At 46.1% G+C, this 25,862-nt stretch overlaps 1 protein-coding gene across 1 annotated transcript in view; it reads right to left on the reverse strand.

Annotated features, from left to right (window-relative positions):
• Positions 1 to 25,862, reverse strand: part of CILP (cartilage intermediate layer protein) — a 91,863-nt gene that overhangs the window by 38,764 nt on the left and 27,237 nt on the right. Inside the window, exons 3-4 of the mRNA XM_030190459.1 lie at positions 12,149 to 12,244; positions 274 to 543 (exon numbers count right to left, since the gene is read on the reverse strand). Coding sequence (XP_030046319.1) covers positions 274 to 543; positions 12,149 to 12,244 — 366 coding nt within the window. The remainder of the gene's footprint in view (positions 1 to 273; positions 544 to 12,148; positions 12,245 to 25,862) is intronic.

Here is a 25,862-nt window from a genome sequence, read left to right on the forward strand (position 1 = left end):
GTAGCAACATTCCAGAACCCTAAAGAGTAACAAGATTCCGGAATCCCCGAGAATAGCAAGATTCCATGTAGAACCCCAAAGAGTAGCAATATTCCATTCAGAATCTCAAAGAGTATCAACATTCCATGCTATCAATCCCGGGGCAAGCAGTTGCTTCCCCATGTCTGCCTCAATAGCAGACTATGGACTTTTCCTCCAGGAATTTGTCCAAACCTTTTTTAAACTCAGATACACTAACCGCTGTGACCACACCCTCCGGTCTTCTGTCCTTACCTCTGGGGCACAAGAAGCGTACAGAGTAGTTGGAGCAGTTCTTGCCCGAGGGCTGTTGCTTGTTGATGCACCAGAATCCCTTCTCCAGATTGAAGTGCACCAGCTCACCAGTGCTGTCTGCAGGAGTCCAGTCGGTCGTCCTGGCTTCCATCCGGGTTGGCCTCTGGCACACTCGATCCCGATAGTAAAACCTGATTGCATCCAAACGCTCGTAGTCCCCATTGCCTCCAGGGTGGTCGATGTTAAACCATGTTGTCCATTCCCCGGAGTCTGGTCAAAAGAAAAGACAGTGCTCAGCGCCATCAGGAATCTTTAAAGGGCATTATTGTTTTTATTACACTTGCAGCAATACCTACTACTACTACTTAACATTTCTAGAGTGCTACTAGGGTTACTAAGGACGGTCCCTGATCAGAAGAGCTTACAATCTAAAGGACGAAATGTCAAGTTGGGGCAGTCAAGATTTCCTGAATAGAGGTCAAGTGGTTAGGTGCCAAAGGCGACATTGAAGAGGTGGGCTTTGAGTAAGGATTTGAAGATGGGCAGGGAGGGGTCCTGGCGTATGGGCTCAGGGAGTTTGTTCCAAGCATGGGGTGAGGCGAGGCAGAAAGGGCGGAGCCTGGAGTTGGCGGTGGTGGAGAAGGGTACTGAGAGGAGGGATTTGTCTTGAGAGCGGAGGTTACGGGTGGGAGCGTAAGGGGAGATGAGGCTAGAGAGGTAAGTAGGGGCTGCAGATCGAGTGCATTTGTAGGTTAGTAAGAGAAGCTTGAACTGTATGCGGTACCTGATCGGAAGCCAGTGAAGTGACTTGAGGAGAGGGGTGGTATGAGTATATCGGTCAAGGCGGAAGATAAGACGTGCGGCAGAGTTCTGGATGGACTGAAGGGGGGATAGGTGGCTAAGTGGGGGCCGGTGAGGAGCAAATCACAAGCTTGCGGTATTAGATAAATATTACCCTCTGATATTTATAGGCCTAGCAGTTTTCTCTCCTCTAATTTTCTCTTCCTTTATCCCCAGGCTTTGTCCCTCTTTCTTTATTCTGTTTACATCTAGATTGTAAGCTCCTTTGAGCAGGGACCGTCCTTCTTTGTTAAACTGTACAGCGCTGCGTAACCCTGGTAGCGCTTTAGAAATGTTAAGTAATAGTAGTATTTCATGTTTTTGCTCCCTGGGGTCTGTTTACTAAAGTACACAAAAAGTGTTTATTAATATAGATTTTTAATGTATGGACTGTAATGGTGGTACATATAACAAAGTACCTTCTCAAGCAGGGGCGTATCTGACCTTCAGCGGTAGGGGGAGCCAGAGCCGAGGTGAGGGGGCATATTTTAGCCCCCCCCCCATCATCATCGCCCACACCCCCGCTGCCACCATCATCATCGCTGCCACCCTCCCCCGCCGCCGCCGCCCCTCTCGACCCCCCCGCCCGCTTGCCATCGCCATCGCCTCCCTGGGCTGGCGGCGACCCCATCCCCCGCCAGCTGAAGTCTTCTTCCTTCCTTTCAGGTTTCTGAGTCTGACGTCCTGCACGTCCTAAACAGGAAGGAAGAAGACTTCGGCTGGCGTCGGCTGCCGGGGGGGTGGGGTCCCCGCCAGCCCAGGTAGGCGACGGCGAGCGGGCAGGCGAACAGGCGGGGGGGGGGGGTCGACAGTAGGGGGGTCCAGGGCCAAATCTACGGGTGCCCTGGCCCCCGTGGCCCCATAGCAGCGACACCCCTGTTCTCAAGGCTTTGCTCCCTTAAGTGAACAGTAGGTTTGGCACAAAAGAAACTCAATTACGTCTCTAGAATTATAGTTCAAGTGTTGTGCTAATTTTGGTACTAATGTGAGTGTGAATGTTTGAGAAGGAGTTTAGGCATGTGCTTTTCTTAGCAAGGGGTCCTTTTACTAAGGTGCGCTGAAAAATGGCTTGCGATAGGGTAAGCGTGTGTTTTGGGCGTGCGCAGAATCATTTCTCAGTGCACCTGTAAAAAATAGCTTTTCAGAATTTTTGCCAAAAATGGACTTGCGGCAACTTCTACGGTCTACGCCCTGATCGTGACTGAATAGAAAGGGATGGGCTGGAGTGTAAATTTTAAGGGGCTTCGACATTAGCTCCAGAACTTAGTACAAGAACAGTGCTGGGCAGACTTCGACGGTCTGTGCTCTGAGAATGGCAAAGACAAATCAAACTCTGGTATAAAGAATCTTGTTGGGAAGACCGGATGGACCGTACAGGTCTTTATCTGCTGTCTGTTACTATGTTACTCTTTGGGGTTCTACATGGAATGTTGCTACTAATTGGGATTCCAGAATCTTGTAACTCTTTAGGATTCTAGAATCCTCAGAACTTTTAGTACAAGAAGAGTGCTGGGCAGACTTCTACGGTCTATGCCCTGAGAAAGGCAGGGACAAATCAAACTCGGGTATACATATATTATTGCATTTGTACCCCACATTATCCCACCTTTTTGCAGGCTCAATGTGGCTTACAGAGTGTTGTTATGATGCAGTCATTACATTATCTTAAATACATTCAATAATGGGTTGAAGGTGTATGGTCTAGGTGTAAGGTGCTAGGTAAGGTGTTGTGAGAGGTGTTTTGATGCACCTGAGTAATTTGAGAATGGTTTATTAGGATGTATTTAGTAGGCTTTGTTGAAGAGATGTGTCTTCAAAGCTTTGCGAAACCTGGTTAGATTGTCCATAGTTTTCAGGGCCATGGGTAATGCGTTCCAGATCTGTGTGCTTTTATACGCAAAAGTAGTAGCGTATGCCTGTTTGTATTTAATTCCTTTGCAGCTGGGGAAGTTCAGATTGAGGAATTTGCGGGCCAATTTTTTGGCGTTTCTAGGCCATAGGATATAAAGTATCACATACCATGTAAAATGAGTTTATCTTGTTGGGCAGACTGGATGGACCGTATAGGTCTTTATCTGCTGTCTGTTACTATGTTACTCTTTGGGGTTCTACATGGAATGTTGCTACTAATTGGGATTCCGGAATCTTGTAACTCTTTAGGATTCCAGAATCTTCAGAACCTTTAGTACAACAGTGCTGGGCAGACGTCTACGGTCTACGCTTTGATCGTGACTGTATAGATATGGATGGGCTGGAGTGTAACTTTTAAGGGGCTTCGATGTTAGCTTCAGAACTTTTAGTACAAGAAGAGTGCTGGGCAGACTTCTACAGTCTGTGCCCTGAGAAAGGCAAGGACAAATCAAACTCGGGTATACATAGAAAGTATCACATACTATGTAAATGAGTTTATTTAGTTGGGCAGACTGGATGGATTGTACAGGTCTTTATCTGCCGTCATTTACTATGTTACAATGTTACTCTTTGGGATTCTACATGGAATGTTGCTACTAATTGGGATTCCGGAATCTTGTAACTCTTTAGGATTCCAGAATCTTCAGAACCTTTAGTACAACAGTGCTGGGCAGACGTCTACGGTCTACGCTTTGATCGTGACTGTATAGATATGGATGGGCTGGAGTGTAACTTTTAAGGGGCTTCGATGTTAGCTTCAGAACTTTTAGTACAAGAAGAGTGCTGGGCAGACTTCTACAGTCTGTGCCCTGAGAAAGGCAAGGACAAATCAAACTCGGGTATACATAGAAAGTATCACATACCATGTAAATGAGTTTATTTTGTTGGGCAGACTGGATGGATTGTACAGGTCTTTATCTGCCGTCATTTACTATGTTACAATGTTACTCTTTGGGGTTCTACATGGAATGTTGCTACTAATTGGGATTCCGGAATCTTGTAACTCTTTAGGATTCCAGAATCTTCAGAACTTTTAATACAAGAACAGTGCTGGGCAGACTTCTACAGTCTGTGCCCTGAGAATGGCAAGGACAAATCAAACTCAGGTATAAAGTATCACATACCATGTAAAATGAGTTTATCTTGTTGGGCAGACTGGATGGACCATTCAGGTCTTTATCTGCCGTCATTTACTATGTTACTAAATTTCCTTCACTCAGAGCTCTCTAGCTTGCACAAAATCCTGCTGTGAAGCTGTTGTTGAAATGTGCGCTTCCAGAGCACGTGGCTTGATTTCCTTACTCTGCTGAGCTAAATTTAAAAACTTTGAGGGGGCCTGCGCTGGCGTCGATGCGTGTTTTTCACGTGCACCGAAGCCCCCTTTTGCCGCAGCTGGTAAAAGGAAAGTCTCGCTTTCCTACAGGAAATGGCTATATGGCAAGTAAAGCACTTGCCATACGGTCATTTCGAGGGGGGGCCCTTACCACCACCCACTGAAATGGCGGTAAGCAACTCCTGCGCTAACCCGATGGTAACCGGACAGCGCACAGCACTGCCCAATTACTGCCGGGTTCATTCTGGTGCTACAAAAATAAATGTTTGTAGTGCCGTAAATGACGGCGTGCTAGGGGTGGGAAGCACCGCCAGGCTGCTATGGTAGTCTGGGCTTTCTGCCACTTAGTAAAAAAGCCCTGAGTACTGTAGCACCAAGTTGCTGTAAACCATCTCTGTACTTTGGGATGTGACCTGGACTGACCGTCAGACATTGTTTGCTGGACTCAGTGGCTTGCTGTGACTTGAGATGGCTTAACATTTACAAAAATTATTAGCAATCTGAGCATAGTCTTATAGCACAGCAAATAATAATAAAAACATAAAATACAAAAGCAGTTCTAAAACCCACATACATAATCAGTCAAACATAAATTACAAACAGTTCCAAAGCCTACATCAGCCAAACGTAAAATATGAAGCAGTTCTACAACCCACATAGACAAAAATAAAATACAAAACATTCCAAAACCCACATAAGAAACATAAACTACAAAACAGTTCCAAAACCCACATTTCAAACATAAAATATGAAGCAGTTTTAAAACCCACATATAAGACAAAAATAAAATACAAAACATTCCAAAACCCACATAAGAAACATAAAATACAAAGCAGGTCCAAAACCCACATGTCAGACAAACACAGACCAAACCCAATAACCTATTGAGTTCACAAATTTCTGCCGGCAGCTGACTGCAAAATCTAGGAACTATACATGAACTGGTCTACACACACTTTAACAGCAAGCAAAGTCTTCACCTAGTGTTACCCTAAACTACATTTCTGGAGGAACATGTGATCTCCCAGGCATGTATTGCTTACAGTAATCCTACTAAATCTGCTCAGTTACAAGTGAGGCAGAGCTCTCCAGTCGGACGGCCAGTGTCCAAATGTGTCCAACATGCTGACTTGTGCGTGAACAGTTAAGAGTAGAACCCATTCCACCACCTAAGGTATGTCTGGAAGAGGAGTTTATGTGCTTCAGGCAATCAGTCTTTGCACAGGGTCTTCTATATGACTTTGGTGGGTTTATGAATGTTTAGGTTGATAATTTGATTTCTATGCAGTGAAATGCTGTTTTAATTTCTCAAGTTGTATCTATACACAGTGGTGTGCCGGAGCAGGCTCTCACAGGCTCCCAAGAGCCGGTTGTTAAGTTTTTAAGAATTTTGGGAGCCGGTTGTTAAAGTAGGGCCCTCCATGGCTACTTTAACAACTGGCTCCCAAAATGTGGGCTTGGGCCCCCTGCTGAATTCTCTTTTACTTTGCTGGTGGGGATGCTGAGCCCTGCCAGCCAAGTAAATAGACTACTGCTGCTTCCCGCTCCTTGTTTCCAGTTCTGGGCAGCAGGCTGGGACTTCTTGAGCATGTGAGAGAAGTTCCATCGTGAGAGAAGTTCCATCATGCTGCTCAAAGCAAGATGTTGGGAGTGGTGGCTGCCAGAGGTTTGCCTAACGTGCCCGCACCAAGGGAGGGAGGAGAGAGAGGCAAGTGTTGCTCTCCCCCACCCCCCCCCCCCCGGCCAACCCTGGCCCTTCCAACTGCAGAGCTGGCTACGTCCGGAGAAAGAGCCTGTTGTTAAAAATTTACCAGCACACCCCTGTCTATACATGTGGAGAGTGCTGTTATAATACGTTTAAGAGGTTAAGTCTTTACTAAGTACCAGCGTAAGTGGTAGAAATCAAGCCTCTGCTTTTCAGGTGCGGAATCTACCTGTGTGCTTGCAAACTCTGCCCCTGTGGATGTGCCATCGGAGGGACAGAGTGGAGGAATATTTAGCAAGCAGACTGGATAGATCATGTTGGTCTTGAGCTGCTTTTCCCTGTTGTTACTCTATTAATGTGTTACAGAAAAGACAATAGAATTTGATAGGCCACCGTTCTGTGGTAAAGTCAAAGCATTTTTTTGTATCTATTATTATTATTACATTTGAACCCCGCGCTTTCCCACACAATGCAGGCTCAATGCGGCTTCCATAGTAATTTGAAATACAAAGTTAATAGAATTTTAATAAAACAGTAGCAAAACAATGTAAAGTTGGGCTTAGTAGTGTATGATAAGTTGAGCTAGATAATATATGACTAGGATAAAAGAGGGTAGACAGGATAGGATAGTGTAATTTGGGAGAAAGGGTAAGGAGGGATAAAATTAAGGAGAGATGGAAAGAGAAGGATGGGAGGTTGGTATTTAAGTCAGAACAGAATTGGGGGCGGAAGTTGGCGAGATTAGGTTGGGGCATTTGGGTAGGCTTGCTTAAAGAGATGAGCTTTCAGCATTTTTCTAAAGGTCAAGAAGTCGTTTATAGAACAACAGAGGGTTAAGTGACTTGCACAGGGTCACAAGGAGCTGCAGTGGGAATTGAACCCAGTTCCCCAGGATTAAATTCAATACACTGGAACTAGCCTACTCCTCCACTAACAACATTCCATCTAGAATCTCAAATAGTAGCAACATTCCCTATCGAATCTCAATTAGGGAAAGGGAAATTGGACTTGTGATTTTTGCAACTATATCAAATGAACAATACTGGTGCCTGTAGGGCTCCCACACCTGTTGGTCAGCATTTTACAGGACCAGGACACTGTACTAGTGACTTCACAGTGAGAATCCTGAAAGGTAACTTTAAAACCATACAAGAACGTAAGACCTTTGAAGTCAGAATGATTGAATATTTTAACACCCAACAGAAAGGACTTAACAAGGATCTGGGGTTCCTAGCCCATTATAAACCATAAAGCTGTATGTCTCTGTTGATCACCCCACCCCTCACCTATCCACACCCATCCTGTTAGAATATCAATGATATGCTTTGATGTCCCCATGCATACCTCCTACCCACCCCCATCCTCCCACCCTGTCAGACTGTCATAGTAATGCTTGAATGTTTTCACTTATATATACTGTCAGCTAGCACATTTGCTTATTTCCGATCTGAGGAAGAAGGGCAACCTTCGAAAGCTAATCAAGAAATGTATTAAGTTATGTCCAATGAAAAAGGTATCATCTTATTTTCTTTTCCATGTTTTATTTTGTTTGATTTCTATTGATAACCCTAAGAGTGGACTAACACGGCTACCACACTCCTCTACATGTAGAATCTCAAATAGTATATACTGGTACTTATCTGAATCTGGGGCAATGGAAGGTTAAGTGACTTGCCCAGAGTCACAAGGAGCTGCAATGGGAGTCGAACCCAGTTCCCCTGGTTCTCAGCCCACTGAATTAACCATTAGGCTCCTCCTCCACTCCAATGTTGCAGAGTTTGGTAAGCATTCAAAGACTATCTATAGCAGTTCTATGTACATATTCTCCTAGGCTGGTGCTGAAGGTGAGAGCAAATTCCTTCAACGGAGACTGGCGATAACGAAGAGACTAATTAACTAAAAATGCCCTTTACTTCTGCAGAACTTGATGCATTCTGAGGATGTTTTCCACTGAGGCAGCAAATTCACTTTCTGGGAACAGATTCTCTGTAATGAGCTTATGTGCTTTTAATTACAGCCCAGTGTGACACTCTTAATTTACAAGCACTTCACTAGCCACATTTTTCATGCAAGTGAAATATTTGGAAATGCTGCCTGGCCATTTTTTTTTTTTTTAAATCCCTGTGCTGCTTGCATGCCCAGGATCGCATTTTCAGGGGGGAAACTCCATAGCGTGTGTTTCTATTTGACAATGTGAAGCCAGCTGGGGTCAGAGATATTTCCATCGCAACATACTTTCCAAAGACATTATGGGAATTTCGAAAACAAATCCCCATGTCTCTTTTGCCAGCTCTTCCCTCCTTTCTACCATGGGCATGAGAATTTAGCCCACTGAGGAACCAATGCAGAAAGCTACTGGGGGCTAGCCATATGGTTACTGGAGGTTGGAGGAGTGGCCTAGTGGTTAGGGTGGTGGACTTTGGTCCTGAGGAACTGAGTTAAATTCCCACTTCAGGCACAGGCAGCTCCTTGTGATTCTGGGCAAGTCACTTAACCCTCCATTGCCCCATGTACGCCGCATTGTGCCTGCCAAGAGTGGGAAAGCGCAGGGTACAAATGTAACAAAAATAAAATAGATACTATTGGAGATTCTACATGGAATGTTGCTACTATTGGAGATTCTACATGGAATGTTGCTATTCCACTAGCAACATTCCATGTAGAAGGCTGCGCAGGCTTCTGTTTCTGTGAGTCTGACGTCCTGCACATATGTGCAGGACGTCAGACTCACAGAAGCAGAAGCCTGCGCGGCCACATTGGTGATCTGCAAGGGTCGACTTCTACATGGAATGTTGCTAGTGGAATAGGAATAGCAACATTCCATGTAGAATCTCAAATAGTAGCAACAGTGGAGGAGTGGCCTAGTGGTTAGGGTGGTGGACTTTGGTCCTGAGGAACTGAGTTCAATTCCCACTGCAGGCACAGGCAGCTCCTTGTGACTCTGGGCAAGTCACTTAACCCTCCATTGCCCCAAGTAAGTCGCATTGAGCCTGCCATGAGTGGGAAAGCGCGGGGTACAAATGTAATAAAAAAAATATGTGGGTTTTAAATGCCGAGCAATGCAGAGAGGGATTGAGCGCAGGTGCTAAACTTGTGTGGAAATACATTGGTTGCACATTGCATTAAAATAAATGCTATCAACACATTTAGCCCCTTGGTTAATAAAGTTAATACCTTGATGATATTGAATAAAGAAAGAAACAACACATCAAGTTACACAACTACAATTAGAGGTAAAAACTTTAAATTCCTCTACTAATATACTATTATAACAGATGTGACTATGATGTGTCGTAAATTGGAACAAATTGATAATTACAATCGACATTTGAATTTAAGGATTTTAAATTTCCCGATGGCCACGGGCATTAACTCGATGGATCTCTTTAAAAAATATTTGTTGGAGATTTTACATTTTCCTCAAGAAGTTATTCCCCCTCTAAACAAAATATACTATCTACCTTTACCTAATCGAAATCGAGAAGAGCAAGGGGTCCTCGAGAATGAGATACAAAACCAACAAACTGAACAAGATTTAAATGATATTTCAGCTTTATTAGAAGAATCGCTAAGTGAAGTAACTTTAAGACGTACATTAATGGTCTCCTTCTTCGTATTTGAACAGGTTTTAAATTCTGTGTTAAAGTTGTACTTTAAGAATTCCACAAAAACTTTCTGTGGACACAGACTATGGATTTATCCAGACGTCACAAAATCTACACAGCACAGAAGGCGGAAGTTCCTAGCCCTTAGAGAAGAAACGAATTCGATAGGAGCTAAATTTCTACTAACATTCCCTTGTAAATGTATAATAAGCTATCTGGATAATAAATACGTTTTTTGGGAACCAGAACAACTTAAATCATTCTTAGAATTAAAAATAGCACCCAGTGGACCCAAGGTTTGAGAGAATTTGGACTATGTAAAATGGAGAGAATTCGGTCAGGCCAGTTACTGGATACATATTTTATTTTATTTTGCTTTAGGTTCTCCTTACCTTTTGTACATGCTCCCGTTATATTTTCCTATTATATTGGGTCTAAATAAGAGCTATTTCGTTTTTGATGTACTTAAATTTTCCTACTTTATTTTATTTCTCTATGTTACAACTTGCAAGTGAACCTTGTATAACTTGTAAAGTATAAATAAAATTGTTTGAATTAAAAAAAAAAAAAAAGACATTTAGCCCCTGTTACAAAGTTGTGCTAGCAGCTGCCTGGAATATTATTAAACAAGGATTCTTGATCCTACGAAGACTTCTTTCCATCCGCAGTTATTATTTATTGCATTTGTATCCCACATTATCCCACCTCTTTGCAGGCTCAATGTGGCTTACAATTCATCGTGGATACTGGAAATAGAAGCGAGTATACATTTGGTTTTATAAAGGGTTTTAGGTTACATGGTGGTGAAATACATGATAGTGTTAAAGCAAAAGACATTAAAAAACAATTCTGGATATGTTAAAGATTGTACAGTTACACGTGTTGATCTTTGTGATATATTTTGTCGAAGAGATAGGTTTTCAATACCCTGTTTCCCCGAAAGTAAGACATCCCCCGAAAATAAGACCTAGTAGAGGTTTTCCTGAATTGGTAGATATAAGGCCTCCCCCGAAAGTAAGACCTAGCAAATTTTTGTTTGAAAGCAGGGCCGCCGAGAGCCGGACAAGGCCGTCACCGGGCCCCCCCCCCCTCCACCCACCCTCTGTCGCTCCCGGAACTAACCTTAAACGCCTCCTTTCACCTTCGCAGCAAGCAGCAGCAGGGCAGACCTCTCCTTCCTTCCGTGCCCCACCCTCGCGGACGTTAAGTCAGGCGAGGGCGGGACACGGAAGGAAGGAGTGGCCTGCCCTGCTGCTGCTTGCTGCGAAGGTGAAAGGAGGCATTTAAGGTTAGTTCCGGGAGCGACGGAGGGCGGGCGGGCCAACCCCGATCCAACCCCGATGTTTCCCCGAAAAATAAGACAGCCCCTGAAAATAAGACCTAGCGCATTTTGGGGGGCAAAAATTAATATGACAGTGTCCTATTTTCGGGGAAACACGGTAGTTTGCGGAAATTGGTCAATTCATAGACCGTTTTCAGGTTGCGAGGTAACGCGTTCCAGAGCTGTGTGCTCGTATAGGAAAAGGTAGCTGCATGCATTAATTTGTATTTCAAGCCTTTACACTTGGGAGGATGAAGATTGAGGAATGTGCGAGAAGATTTTTTTGCATTTCTGGGTGGTAGTTCTATTAGGTCTGACATTGATTTTCCTTCATTCCACACTTTAATTCGTGTTTTCTTGACTACACGACTTGATTATTTCTGTAAGTCTTTCCTTTGTAAACCCCACTTTGAATGGGCTGTGTCAGCATTGGTGGTGGTGGGGGGTTGCTAGTGTTCTGTGGCATGCTGAAATTTTTTTGCTAGGTCTGGGGCTGTGTACACGGGTTTGTGGAGAGGATTTCATTCCATTTTCTGGAGATTTAACTGCAGGTTTCATCTTCTTTTGCAAACAGAAGGAAGCCCTTGCAAGTTTCAAAGGCAGAGGAGAAGTAACAGACGTGTGTGAGTGTCCGAATAAAATTGAAAGTGAGAGCACACATCGGCGCCTGTTCTCCTGCACCTAAATATGAGCCTCACAGAAATTTGTATAAATAATTTGCGTGGAGCTCATATTTAGGTACAGAGCAAGCGCCAATGTGAGTTTTCCCTTTCAGTTTTGCTTACCAGAAAACGTTTCTGCGGATGTGTCTGGCATGCTCCGCCCCCATTAGCCGCAAGTTTTCTGTGCATAAAATTTGCATGTCATTAGCTTTCTGCATAGCACGGTATTGCACTCACAGTAGAAGCAATGCACTTAGACGTCTGTGCGCCACAAGACTGCAAACCTTTCTGCATCAGCAGTTCACCTCCTGGTTTCACCTGGGAAACTGCTTAATTATCTGAGTTCAACCTTTTGAAAAGTGCCCTTTTGATAAGGAAGGGTTTGGGGGGTCTGTATATTAACCTGCAATGCAGAGATTCTCCATAGTAGCAATGGGACCTCTTCGCTAATAATTCACGCTGGGCTCTTTTTCTCTGGAACGTGTGCAATAAACTTACCCTCATTGTGATTATTTCCCAAAGATTCGATTACTTTATTTCCAGGCCGCACTCTCCTGACAGAATGATTTAGGACAGCAGTGGGGCTCCGAGAACCTGTAGTGGATGAGTAGGAAAAGGCAGAATGGGGTTATAGTGACTGACACCGGAAATCAAAACAATTAAGCAGGGCCGCTGAGAGACTGAGCCGGGCCCCACCCCAGGATTGTGGTCATCGCCGCCACTGCCCCCCCCCCCCCGATCACTGCTGTCCCCCCCCCAATTCGCCACTGCTGTCGCTGCCCTGGCGCCCCCTCGATCGCTGCTGCTGCTGCAGCCCCACCCTCCTGGATCGCTGCTGCCACCCGCATGCCGTAACTGTTAAGTACCTTGGCTGGGGAGGATCCCAAGGACCCGCCAGCAGACGAGTTCGTCCTCCAGCTCTGCACTTCTTCCTTCTACCATGTGGCCTTCCCGTGCGGCTGCTTTTTCTCTCAGGCCGCGCATGCGCAGCCTGAGGGGAAAAGCAGCCGCAGGGGAAGGCAATGCGGCAGAATGTGGAGAAGAGCAGCCTTCTGTGTCTGTTCCTCAAGGTTCTCCCCAGGCTCCAAGGGGGGGCCCGGTGCCAGAGTTTTCTCTCTCCTGTTCCTGTCGGGACACGATCACCCAGGTCCCGTCAGGAGGAGAGAGAGAGAGAGAGAGACCCCGTCGCTTGTCCCCCCTGGAGGCCCGGGCCCGGGGAATTTTGCCCCCCCCCCGCCCCCTCTCTCGGAGGCCCTGAGATTAAGGAGCGCTTTTGTGAACTTGTGGTAAAAAGTCAGGAAATCCAGACTGCCCCAATTTGTCTGCTCCTATCAAACTGACTGTTCACGTGCCCTTTAGATTGTAAGCTCTTTGAGCAGGGACTGTCCCTCTATGTTAAATTGTACAGTGCTGCGTAACCCTAGTAGCGCTTTAGAAATGTTAAATAGTAGTAGTAGTAGTAATTTAATATTTAGCCTGGTACTGTGCCATTTTAGGGATTGGGTGACGAGCTTATCTGGCTTCCTGTCGGGGAATTTCATGCTCCACTCTAAGGTGACGCAGGGGCCCTTTTACTAAACCGCGTGGAGGGGCATAATCGAACGAAAACGTCTATCTCCATGGGCGTTTATCTCCAAGAACGGGTCCGTGAAGGGGCGGACCGAACCGTATTTTCGCAAAAAATAGACGTCCATGTTTTATTCGACAATTTGTGAGCTGGGCGTTTTTGTTTTTCAGCGATAATGGAAAATGAAAGCGCCCAGCTCAAAAACGAATAAATCCAAGGCATTTGTTCGTGGGAGGGGCCAGGATTCGTAGTGCACTGGTCCCCCTCACATGCCAGGACACCAACCGGGCACCCTAGGGGGCACTTTTACAAAAAAAAAAAAAAAAAGGTAAAAGAGCTCCCAGGTGCATAGCACCCTTCCCTTGTGTGTTGAACCCCCCAAATCCCCCTCAAAACCCACTGCCCACAAGTCTACACCATTATTATAGCCCTAAGGGGTGAAGGGGGGCTCCTACATGTGGGTACAGTGGGTTTGGGGGGGGGGGGTTGGACGACTAATAAGCATTAAGCAGCACAATTGTAACAGGTAGGGGGGGGGTGGGCCTGGGTCCACCTGCCTGAAGTCCACTGCACCCCCTAACAACTGCTCCAGGGACCTGCATACTGCTGCCAGGGAGGTGGGTATGACATTTGATGGTGAAAATAAAAAGTTGTGAAACATCATTTTTTTGTGGTGGGAGGGGGTTAGTGACCACTGGGGGAGTCAGGGGAGGTCATCCCCGATTCCCTCCGATGGTCATCTGGTCATTTAGAGCACTTTTTTGGGACCTGTTTGTGTGAAAAAAGGGTCCAACAAAAGTGTCCTAAATGTTCGCTAAAAACGCCTTTATTTTTTCGATTATCGCCCTAACGCGTACATCTCTCCTCGGCCGATAACCACGCCCCAGTTCCACCTTCGCCACACCTCTGACATGCCCCCATCAACTTTGTCCGCATCCACGATGGAGTGCAGTTGAAAACGTCCAAAATCGGCTTTCGATTATACCGATTTATTCGTTTTTGTGAGATAAACGTCTATCTCCCGATTTTGGTCGAAATCTAGGCGTTTTTCTCTTTCGATTATAAGGTGGATAGGCTCCTACGCACACCCAATGTGTGTCAATTTGGAATTACCGCCCAGCTACTGCGTGGCCTGGGCGGTAATTTCATTTTTTATGTGCGTCCTCTACGCGTGCCGGAAAATAATGTTATATTCTGGCGCGCGGGCGGTAATTGGCATTTGAATGCACGCTGACCATTACCGCCCGGTTAACGTGTGAGACCTTGGCACTTAGTAAATTGATGGCGATAATGTCTCAGACCCAAAATGGATGCGCGCCAATTTTCATTTTGCTGCAGGTCCATTTTCGCACCCCCCCCCCCCCCCAAAAGGCATTTTTTTATAGGTATGCTGAAAAATGGATCTGCGCGCATTCAAAACACGCACCTACACTAGCGCAGGCCACTTTTCAGCGCACCTTAGTAAAAGGACCCCACAGTTTGGCAGTGGCTTCAGACACCAACCAGCTTATTTTCAAAAGAGATCGCCGGCCATCTTCCGACACAAATCGGGAGATGGCCGGCGATCTCCTGAAGTCGGCCAAATCGGTATAATCGAAAGCCAATTTTGGCCGGCTTCAACTGCTTTTCATCGCTGAGCCGGCCAGACTTCAGGGGGCCGTTTCGATAGGGTAACGAAGGCGGGATGGGGCCATGTTTTGAGATGGCCGGCTTCGCCCGATAATGGAAAAAAGAAGCCGGAGGGAATCGAGGATCACCTCCCCTGACTCCCCCAGTGGCCACTAACCCCCTCCCACCCTCAAAAATACAACTTTAAAAACTTTTTTTGCCAGCCTCTATGCCAGCCTCAAATGTCATACGCGGGTCCATCGCAGCAGTATACAGGTCCCTGGAGCAGTTTTACTGGGTGCAGTGGACTTCACCCAGGTGGACCCAGGCCCATCCCCCCCTACCTGTTACACTTGTGGTGGTAAATGGGAGCCCTTCAACCCCCCCCCAAAACCCACTGTACCCACATGTAGGTGCCCCCCTTCACCCATAAGGGCTATGGTAATGATGTAGAGTTGTGGGTTTGGGGGGCTCAGCACCCAAGGTAAGGGAGCTATGCACCTGGGAGCTTTTTTTTTTTTTTTAAATTTTTAGAAGTGCCCCCTAGGGTGCCCGGTTGGTGTCCTGACATGTGAGGGGGACCAGTGCACTACAAATGCTGGCTCCTCCCACGACCAAATGCCTTGGATTTGGCCGGGTTTGAGAACGCCTGCATTAGTTTCCATTATCAGCGAAAACCGATGCCGGCCATCTCAAACCCGGCAATCTCTGACATTTGGGCGGCCCCAACCGTATTATCGAAACGAAAGAAGGCCGGCCATCTCGTTTCAAAAATACAGTTGGCCCCGTCCGGAGATGGCCGCCCTTAGAGATGGGTGTCCACGATCGAAAATGTCCCTCCAAGTGATATACAGATACATGAGATTGATATGGCAGAGGTCTTCCACGTATGTTTCTCCTTTGCTCTCATTGGAGAATTTGGATTTCCCTGGGATGGAGGGAGTGATGTTTTGTTTTTGGCTTCACAGAGGCTTGTCTTGGATGGGTGATGTTTTTGATGGAGAAGATCAGCTACTCTCATTCCAACCTTCAATAGCCCCTTTCAGTTACAGGCTACAGATTTGGGCTTCCCAAAATTTTGTCTAAGCTCTGCAAAAGCAGAGACATTGAAGTGTCCCTTTCAATTGAGGGATCAAGGGGAAGTTTGGCTGTCTGATTGTCATGAGGTTCTGTTTCTGTTGGCTCTCCTCACTGCTTTTAACTTTATTGCCCTAGCTCTTGAGTGGGGTGGTGAACTGGGCCTTCCCATTAATTTGGAACTCCTGAAGGACAACTTTAAATGCAGAGCAATGGTTCCTATTCATGTTTTGTTAAGAGAAATCCAGTATAAATGTTTGCTCCAGGTCCATGTAGTCCCTCGGAGAGCTTTCAGGTGGGGCCAGAGCAGACAAAGCCAGACTGGGGCCTATGTTTTGGCTTTGTCCAAACATCCAGGTCTTTTGGAAAAATCTGGCGATCTGGTTGGAGAAAATTGTGAAGTGTTGCTGTCTTTTACAGCCTGAATGTCTGTTTTTCCGAAGGTCTCTCCATGTTGGCTGCATTGCAGGTGGGGGCAAATGGCTAGGGGTCCTTTGCCTCCCCTCCCTGGGTGCACTGGAATTCATTGTTGTTAAATATGCTGCTCATGGACTGAACGCCCAGAGGGGGGGGGGGGGGGGGGCAAACATTTCACTGGATTGGGAATTTTACTGGGTCGCTTTGCCACACTGAAACCGTAGCCTGGTTCTGAACATTACTTCGGCTTGAGTCCAGGGTTTTGAACAAGGGACTGACTGCTTTCTGGGGAGAATAGTATTAGAAAAGGTAGTTAGAGAGGGTAGTATAGAGGAGATACAAGTGCTTAGTAATTTTAATATTCGACGAAGCAGTAATTCATTATATTAAGAAGTTGTTGCTGGATAGTCTGGGTTTGTTTTCTGCTGCAACCTTTGTTTTGAATTAACGCTTGTTTGATGTCATGATAACTTTGCTTAACATGAAAGACAAAAACACTGCCTGTTAATACTGTTTGTATTATCCTTTTGACTGTATCCAATAAAGAGATTTAAAAATAGAACATACTTGGTTTTTGCCAGGGCTTTAGAAGAGGGATTAAAGGAGAAATTCTCCTTAATCTCCCGTTGTTTATTTCTGCCTCCAAAATAAAGAAAAATAAAAATTGCAGCTTCCCTACTTAATTGGCAGCATTCACAACCTGTCTGGCTTTGTAAAATGGAACCATACGTGGATGTTACATAATCGCCGCTTCCAAGTGGCAGTCCCGAGGTCATGCAGCTTTCTGTTTCTGCATATGTCAGCAAATACATGTGCACTTATATGTATTTTACAAAAGGGAAGGGGAAGGGAAATGGGACTTGATATACCGCCTTTCTGAGGTTTCTGCAACTACATTCAAAGCGGTTTACATATATTCAGGTGCTTATTTTGTACCAGGGGCAATGGAGGGTTAAGTGACTTGCCCAGAGTCACAAGGAGCTGCTGTGGGAATTAAACTCAGTTCCCCGGAATCAGAGTCCGCTGCACCAACCACTAGGCTACTCCTCCACTCATTCCACCAATAAGAGTCAACCTCATCAGTGATGTCACAATGGCTTGATTGCCCGATACTTGGCTCACTTATGATATTGTGATGTCATAAGGGAAAGGGGGAAAGGGAAATGGGACTTGATATACTGCTTTTCTGAGGTTTTTTTTTTTTTGCAACTACATTCAAAGTGGTTTACATAGTATATATACAGTGGGGGAAATAAGTATTTGATCCCTTGCTGATTTTGTAAGTTTGCCCACTGACAAAGACATGAGCAGCCCATAATTGAAGGGTAGGTTATTGGTAACAGTGAGAGATAGCACATCACAAATTAAATCCGGAAAATCACATTGTGGAAAGTATATGAATTTATTTGCATTCTGCAGAGGGAAATAAGTATTTAATCCCTCTGGCAAACAAGACCTAATACTTGGTGGCAAAACCCTTGTTGGCAAGCACAGCGGTCAGACGTCTTCTGTAGTTGATGATGAGGTTTGCACACATGTCAGGAGGAATTTTGGTCCACTCCTCTTTGCAGATCATCTCTAAATCATTAAGAGTTCTGGGCTGTCGCTTGGCAACTCGCAGCTTCAGCTCCCTCCATAAGTTTTCAATGGGATTAAGGTCTGGTGACTGGCTAGGCCACTCCATGACCCTAATGTGCTTCTTCCTGAGCCACTCCTTTGTTGCCTTGGCTGTATGTTTTGGGTCATTGTCGTGCTGGAAGACCCAGCCACGACCCATTTTTAAGGCCCTGGCGGAGGGAAGGAGGTTGTCACTCAGAATTGTACGGTACATGGCCCCATCCATTCTCCCATTGATGCGGTGAAGTAGTCCTGTGCCCTTAGCAGAGAAACACCCCCAAAACATAACATTTCCACCTCCATGCTTGACAGTGGGGACGGTGTTCTTTGGGTCATAGGCAGCATTTCTCTTCCTCCAAACACGGCGAGTTGAGTTCATGCCAAAGAGCTCAATTTTTGTCTCATCTGACCACAGCACCTTCTCCCAATCACTCTCGGCATCATCCAGGTGTTCACTGGCAAACTTCAGACGGGCCGTCACATGTGCCTTCCGGAGCAGGGGGACCTTGCGGGCACTGCAGGATTGCAATCCGTTATGTCGTAATGTGTTACCAATGGTTTTCGTGGTGACAGTGGTCCCAGCTGCCTTGAGATCATTGACAAGTTCCCCCCTTGTAGTTGTAGGCTGATTTCTAACCTTCCTCATGATCAAGGATACCCCACGAGGTGAGATTTTGCGTGGAGCCCCAGATCTTTGTCGATTGACAGTCATTTTGTACTTCTTCCATTTTCTTACTATGGCACCAACAGTTGTCTCCTTCTCGCCCAGCGTCTTACTGATGGTTTTGTAGCCCATTCCAGCCTTGTGCAGGTGTATGATCTTGTCCCTGACATCCTTAGACAGCTCCTTGCTCTTGGCCATTTTGTAGAGGTTAGAGTCTGACTGATTCACTGAGTCTGTGGACAGGTGTCTTTCATACAGGTGACCATTGCCGACAGCTGTCTGTCATGCAGGTAACGAGTTGATTTGGAGCATCTACCTGATCTGTAGGGGCCAGATCTCTTACTGGTTGGTGGGGGATCAAATACTTATTTCCCTCTGCAGAATGCAAATAAATTCATATACTTTCCACAATGTGATTTTCCGGATTTAATTTGTGATGTGCTATCTCTCACTGTTACCAATAACCTACCCTTCAATTATGGGCTGCTCATGTCTTTGTCAGTGGGCAAACTTACAAAATCAGCAAGGGATCAAATACTTATTTCCCCCACTGTAGGTACCTATTTATACCTGGGGCAATGGAGGGTTAAGTGACTTGCCTAGAGTCACAAGGAGCTGTAGTGGGAATTGAACCCAGTTCCCCAGGATCAAAGTCCACTACAGTAACCACTAGGCTACTCCTCCACTGGCAACATTCTATGTGCACGTATGTGCAGGACATCAGACTCAGAAACAGAAGCCTGCGCGTCCGCGTTGCTGATCTGCTAGGCAGGCTTCTACATGGAATGTTGCTAGTGGAATAGCAACATTAACATTCCATGTAGAATCTTAAATAGGGAAAGGGAACTGGGACTTGACATGCTGCCTTTCTGTGGTTTTTGCAACCTACATTCAAAGTGGTTTACATATATTCAAGTACTTATTTTGTACCAGGGGCAATGGAGAGTTAAGTGACTTGCCCAGAGTCAGAAGGAGCTGCAGTGGGAATCGAACCCCCTTCCCCAGGATCAAAGTCCACTGCACTAATCACTAGGCTACTCCTCCACTTGTGCTCTTCAGTACATCCTTAGCCAAGGTAGCAGTTGCTGTGTGCTAATGGCGACACAACCCATTCACTTTGCATGGGATGTCGGCATTGCCACCCGGCAGCAGCTAGCATAGCTTAGTAAATGGGGGGGGGGGGGGGGATGTATTTTAGAAAAGGCTCTGGTCAACAGAGCCTTTGAGGAGCATTTTCCATATGATGTCTAAGTCCAACTTTCAACATCTGAATAGGAAAAAAGGCCATTTTCAAAAAAGAAGAACGTCAAAATTTTTTTTTTTCAAAAATACCATTTTGAAAAAGGTTTTGTGATTTGGATGTTTTGTTTTTTGGTCCATTTTCGAAAAAAAAACAAAAAAACCCCAAAACATCCAAGTGCAAAATGTAGAAAATCAAGCCATTGGGTTGTAGAAGGAACCAGCATTTTTAGTAGACTGGTCCCCCTGATATCCCAGGACAGCAATAGGGCACCCTAGAGGGCACTGCAGTGGACTTCATAAAATGCACCATTGCTCCCTTACCTTGTCTGCTGAGCCCCCCAAAAGCCACCCACTACCCCCACTGTACACCACTACCATAGCCCTTACAGGAGAAGGGGGCACCTATATGTGGGAACAGTGGGTTTCTGGTGAGTTTTGGAGGGATCACAGTTTCCTCCACAAAGTGTAACAGGTAGGGAGAGGTAGGAGCCTGAGTCCACCACTAGACTACTTCAGGGACCTGCATGCTGTTCTAATGGACCTGAGCATAACATCTGAGGCTGGCATAGAGACTGGCAAGTAATGTTTTTCATTTGTTTTGGGGGAGGGAGGGTGGGAGGGGGGTTAGTGACTACTGGGGGAATAAGGGGAGGTCATCCCTGATTCCCTCCAGTGGTCATCTGGGTATTTAGAGCTCCTTTTTGTGCCTTTATCGTTATAAAAACAGGTCTAACTCAAAAAGTCTAAGTTTTAGTACTGGATGGTTTTGTTTTGTTCCATTATGGCTGAAAAACGTCTACATCTTAGGAACGCCCAAGTTCCGCCCTGAACATGCCCCTTGAGATTTGGATGCACTTCTGACAGACTTCATAGAAAAACGTCTAAAAATAGATTTTGAAAATACTGATTTGGATGTTTTTGTGAGAAAAAAGTCCAAACGCTGCTTTATGCCACTTTTTAGATGTTTTTCTGAGATCGGGTGTTTTCATTTAAGTTAATTACATCTTTTTTGCACCCTGTGTGACGTGCTATTAAAAGCAGAGCCTTTTGAGAGCACAGCTTTTCATCCGTTTGGATACAGAAAGTGAAAGTGCCTTGTTGCTTTGTAGCTTTTACTATGTGAGACGTGGGGTAAGGAATAATATACTGTAGAGGAATATATTCGAGTTATTCCCCGACTTTTCCACGTCATCACTGTGACCCCTGACGCAGGTGCTAGTCACCGAAACACGGCCCGTGTCGGGTCTTTTTGTCAAGGCTCATTCATGAAAGAACTGTGTTCCATTTTTAAAGGCCCGTGGGGCTGTTTTTTTGTTTTGACCCTTAGTTGTAGTCATGCCATTTTGAGGGACAGTGTTGAAATGCCAGAAGTGGCTAAGGATCACTCCTACCTCGAGACCCCTAGACCACCAGGCAATTAAAATTCCAGCACAAGGGTGGGGGCTTGGTTGGGGGGGAGGAGTTCAGGAGGCTCTACTTTGGCGGGGGGGGGGGGGGGGATGGATCAGGGGCCTTGTTTGGGGGAGGAGCTCGTATTCATAAGGGTTGGGATTGGGGAGGGAGACTTTGGAAGTCACAGCTAGGAGCATCGGCCTGCGGCTTGGCGGCCTGATGCTCCAGGCCGTTAAAATAATGCTGCTTGTGGGGTGTCTTGCAAGGTGTGTTATTCTTTTACCATGATAGTCAGCCGCTTGTGAGACTGTTATACCACAGGATGGTGACTCCCATGGCAAATCAAGGGGCAGTAAGAGCACACCTTGATAACATTCCCCCTCAGTGCAGCTGGATTATTAACTTAGTCCAGGGGAAGCCCACTACTTATCCCTGGAGGTCGGAATCTTGCTATTTCTTGGGATTCTGCCAGGTACTTGTGACCTGGATTGGCCACTGTCAGAAGCTGGATACTTGGCTGGATGCAGGGGCGTAGCCACGGGTGGGCCTGGATGGTCCCAGGCCCAGCCACTTTCCCTCCAGGCCCGCCCATCCAACATCCTGCTGCTGTCGCTGCCTTTTCTCCCGCGGCTCCGCCAGGTCCGGGAAGCAGCGTTCAGCAGCGTTGCCTGCCTTTTAAAATAATTAGTCTCCCCAGGCTCCGCTGCATTTACTTCTTCGCCCGTCGCAAAGCACTGCCGTTTGCACAGGCAGCTCCACTCCCCTTTGCCGCGTCCATCTGGCCCTACGTATCCACTACAGGAAGTGGATCAGAGAGGGCCAGATGGACCCGACAAAGGGGAGCGGAGCTGCCTGTACGAACGGCAGCACTTTGCGACGGGCGAAGAAGCAAATGCAGCAGAGCCTGGGGAAATGAATTATTTTAAAAGGCAGGCACGCAGGCAACGCTGCTGAACGCTGCTTCCCGCCACGCTGGTGACTGGCGCACGGATGAGACTTCTCAAGCAATGGGGGCCTCCAGAAGATATCTTTACGGGAGGGGGATGGACAGAGAGGAAATATGTGGGTCATGCCCACCCAGTCCAGCCCCAGGCCCACCCAAAAAATGAGGTCTGGCTACGCTACTGGCTGGATGGACCTTTGGTCTGACCCAGTATGGCTATTCTTATGTTCCTCTCTGGTTCTGCGTCTATTGCTCTAAACCAAGTGGGCTGTGGTCCTTGAGTGCTCATGGCTTAGCCACAGGTGGGCCAGAGCGGGCCAGGGCCTACTCACTTTGGACTCAGGCCCACCCAAGATTGTGACACTCTTACCAGCTGAAGATTTTCTGTCCTTGGGCAGCCAGCGCTCTTCCAAATTTTGTCAGCCAGCAGCATTTGCCTTGAGCTGACGCTGAGACCGGCCCTTCTGCACTTGCCCAGTTTTCGCACATGCAAAAGCACTGAGCATGCACAGCCTGCCGGCAACAGCATCAATTTGAGGCAAGTGCTGTCGGCTGCCGTTTGGAAGAGTGCTGGCTGCTCGAGTAGGAGGAGGAAATCTTCAGCTGGCAGAGTTTAGGGATCCCCGCCAGCTCAAGTATTTAATATTTGGGGTTTGTGGGCAGGGAGGGGTGGAGAGATGAGCAAACTGGAGGGGTACCTGGGGGGGGGGGGGCAAATTCCATGCCCACCCACCTTGGGCTCAGGCCCACCCAAAATTGGTCATCTGGCTACGCCCCTGGCTCATGTCTCAATAAATTGATTATTTTTTAAAGTGTTAGCAGCCTCGGTCATTCTTGCTAAACCATTATATTACTCCTCTACTGATGTTACGTTTGAGGAAATGCCAGGAATTCTAGCTCCAAAGCAGGGCTCTTAGGACTGAGGTTGTGCTCAAAGGAGGGGTCATTTTCCCACTCTGGTACTGATGTCACCAACCTATTCTGCTTAAAGATCGTGCAGGGGAGGCCACTTAAGGATTCAGACTTCAATGCAACCCTTAATTCATTTTCAGTACATCAAGTTCAGACAGAATGGGACTGGAAAAATGGTATATACGTCTGATAATGCATTTTCCTGGTGGTACTGTCTTCAAATGACAAATACAAAGGCTGTGCTGTATTCCACTCCTCCTGCTCATGGGGCCTACATTCCTAACAATTTGTTAAAATGTTTAAGCACTGAGTTCAAGGTAACTGCTTTTCCATCTCTTTATTTCTGAGGTTTTTCCCAGTTCCTTTGGGTTTTTGCCTCCTCCGCACAGCTCAGCTTGTGGGAACACACTAGACACTCGTGCTTCGCTGAAGGAAACAAGATGGAGGCTGGAGGGCATTCAAATCTGAGACCGATTATTTCCTGGGCTGTGACATCATCAACCAGTAGGATGGCGCTGTCCGATGATGTCACAGCTCCTGTGTCCTAAGGCATTTCCTCTGCAGTAACTGAAAATTTTTAGATTTAGAAAACTGAACAGATATCAACCGCAGGCCATAGAACAGCTTCGTGCCGATCATTGTAGGGTCTCATTTGTACGAAGGGTCAGACATATGTTAAGGGATGTCGAATGCTTCAATGGATTCCTCTCTGGTCCAACATTATTCTTTGGTTGTTTTTTTTTTTTGTTCCGAGCAGTATCCAGTTCAGTCGGAACCAGGCCTTGGATCTGACACTAGGAGCCCTCTATTTGCAATCTCCATTGCCCCATGTAAGCCGCATTGAGCCTGCCATGAGTGGGAAAGTGCGGGGTACAAATGTAATAAAAATAAAAATCTCTCCTTGCAATGCCCCCCACCCCTGAGATGAGAGTCCTCAGCCAGAGGTCTCTGACTGGGCCCCCACTCCAAGCCTGCTACAAGTTTCCTGAAGCTGATTAGACAAAGCTGGTGTTGGATAGTCTGAAGATTTAACACTTAGGAATAACCTTTAGAACCCATTGGTGCTCTATACATGTAGAAAATAGATTTATTGAACCAAGAAAAGTAACTAAAAAAAAAAAGGCTCAGAGAAGTGCACTGTTTATGAATTTATAGTGATTCCCAACCGTTGTAGTGAAATCACTGAGGTAGACTGGATCTAACACTTGACAAACAAAACTTTATAGTTTAACTAAACATTTTTTATATAAAGAAAAAAAATGTAGAGAATCTTTAACATGTTATGATAAGAACATAAATGTTGCCATACTGGGACAGACCAAAGGGTCCATCAAACCCAGCATCCTGTTTCCAACAGTGGTTAATCCAGGTCGCAAGTTCCTAGCAAGATCCCAGATCAGTAAAACAGATCTTATGCTGCTTATCCTAGAAATAAGCGGTGGATTTTCTCAAGTCCATCTTAATAATGGCTTATGGACTTTTCTTTTAGGAACGTATGCAAACCTTTTTTAAGTCCTGCTGCTTTTACCACATTCTCTGGCAACAAATTCCAGACTTTAATTACATATTTATTTATTAATTTGTTGCATTTGTACCCCACATTTTCCCACCTATTTGCAGGCTCAGTATTGATGGACAGATGTTTGAAAGCCCCGCGCTGCTCTAAAAATAGCGCTAGAACACCATGGGGCTTTACCGCCCCTGTGATCAGAGATAATAGCATGCAAATTGAAGCACACTGTTCTCTCTGATCATAGGATAAAAGTGCGGGAGGATTGTGCCTGAGCGTGCGCTAGAGCACAATCCTCCCGCACTTGTTTGACAGGTCAAGGCTGTCAAAAGCCCAGACCTGTCAAACACAGGGGCTGGAGGTCCATGGGACCACCAGACCCCAAGTACCCCCACCCTGAGCCAAGTGACACGGGGGGCTGGAGGTCCTGCAGACCTCCATTCCCTCTGACCCCCCCTGACACAAGTTTGGGGAGGCTGGAGATCCCTCTTACCCCCCCCCCCGGCCCCTCATATAAAGCCCTGGTGGCCCAGTGGGCCGTGAGTCAACCCCCCCATCCCCCTGACCCCCCTAATACAGGTTCAGGGGAGCTGGAGATCTGGGGGGTCTCCAGCCCCCCTAACCCCCCTGGCATTCCCTCACATGAATGGAGCCCTGGTGGTCCAGTGGGCCGCGTGTCAATCCCCATTTTGTTTTAAATTTACTATTTAGCAGCTTCATTTCGTGCCCCCTAGTCCTAGAGGTAAACATTTGCTTTAGTGGCTGTTTATAATAATTAAGGAGTTTTTTATCAATCACCTTCATTTTGTTATAGAGAAGTAAATCGGCATTTATGTATAAGTAGGGATGGACAGCTGGAAATTGTTCATTTCATGTTGTTTCTCATGCCATATCTGGGAATCCCTGTTTTGTTCTTTTTGTTTGTTTGTTTGTTAATTGAACTATGTGTAATTAAACTCTGGAATTCGTTGCCAGAGAATGTAGTAAAGCAGTTAGCTTAGCAGGGTTTAAAAAAATGTTTGGCTGGCTTTCTAAAGGAAATTCCATAGACCATTATTAAAATGAACTTGGGGAAAATCTACTGCTTATTTCTAGGATAAGCAGCATAAAATGTATTATACTGTTTTGGGTCCTTGCCAGGTACTTGTGACCTGGATTGGCCACTGTTGGAACCAGGATACTGAGCTTGATGGTCCTTCAGTCCGTCCCAGTATGACAATACTTATGTACCTATGAGAATACATATTCTTTGCAAAGAGGGCT

This window comes from Microcaecilia unicolor, chromosome 1, assembly GCF_901765095.1.
Source record: "Microcaecilia unicolor chromosome 1, aMicUni1.1, whole genome shotgun sequence".
Classification (NCBI taxonomy): domain Eukaryota; kingdom Metazoa; phylum Chordata; class Amphibia; order Gymnophiona; family Siphonopidae; genus Microcaecilia; species Microcaecilia unicolor.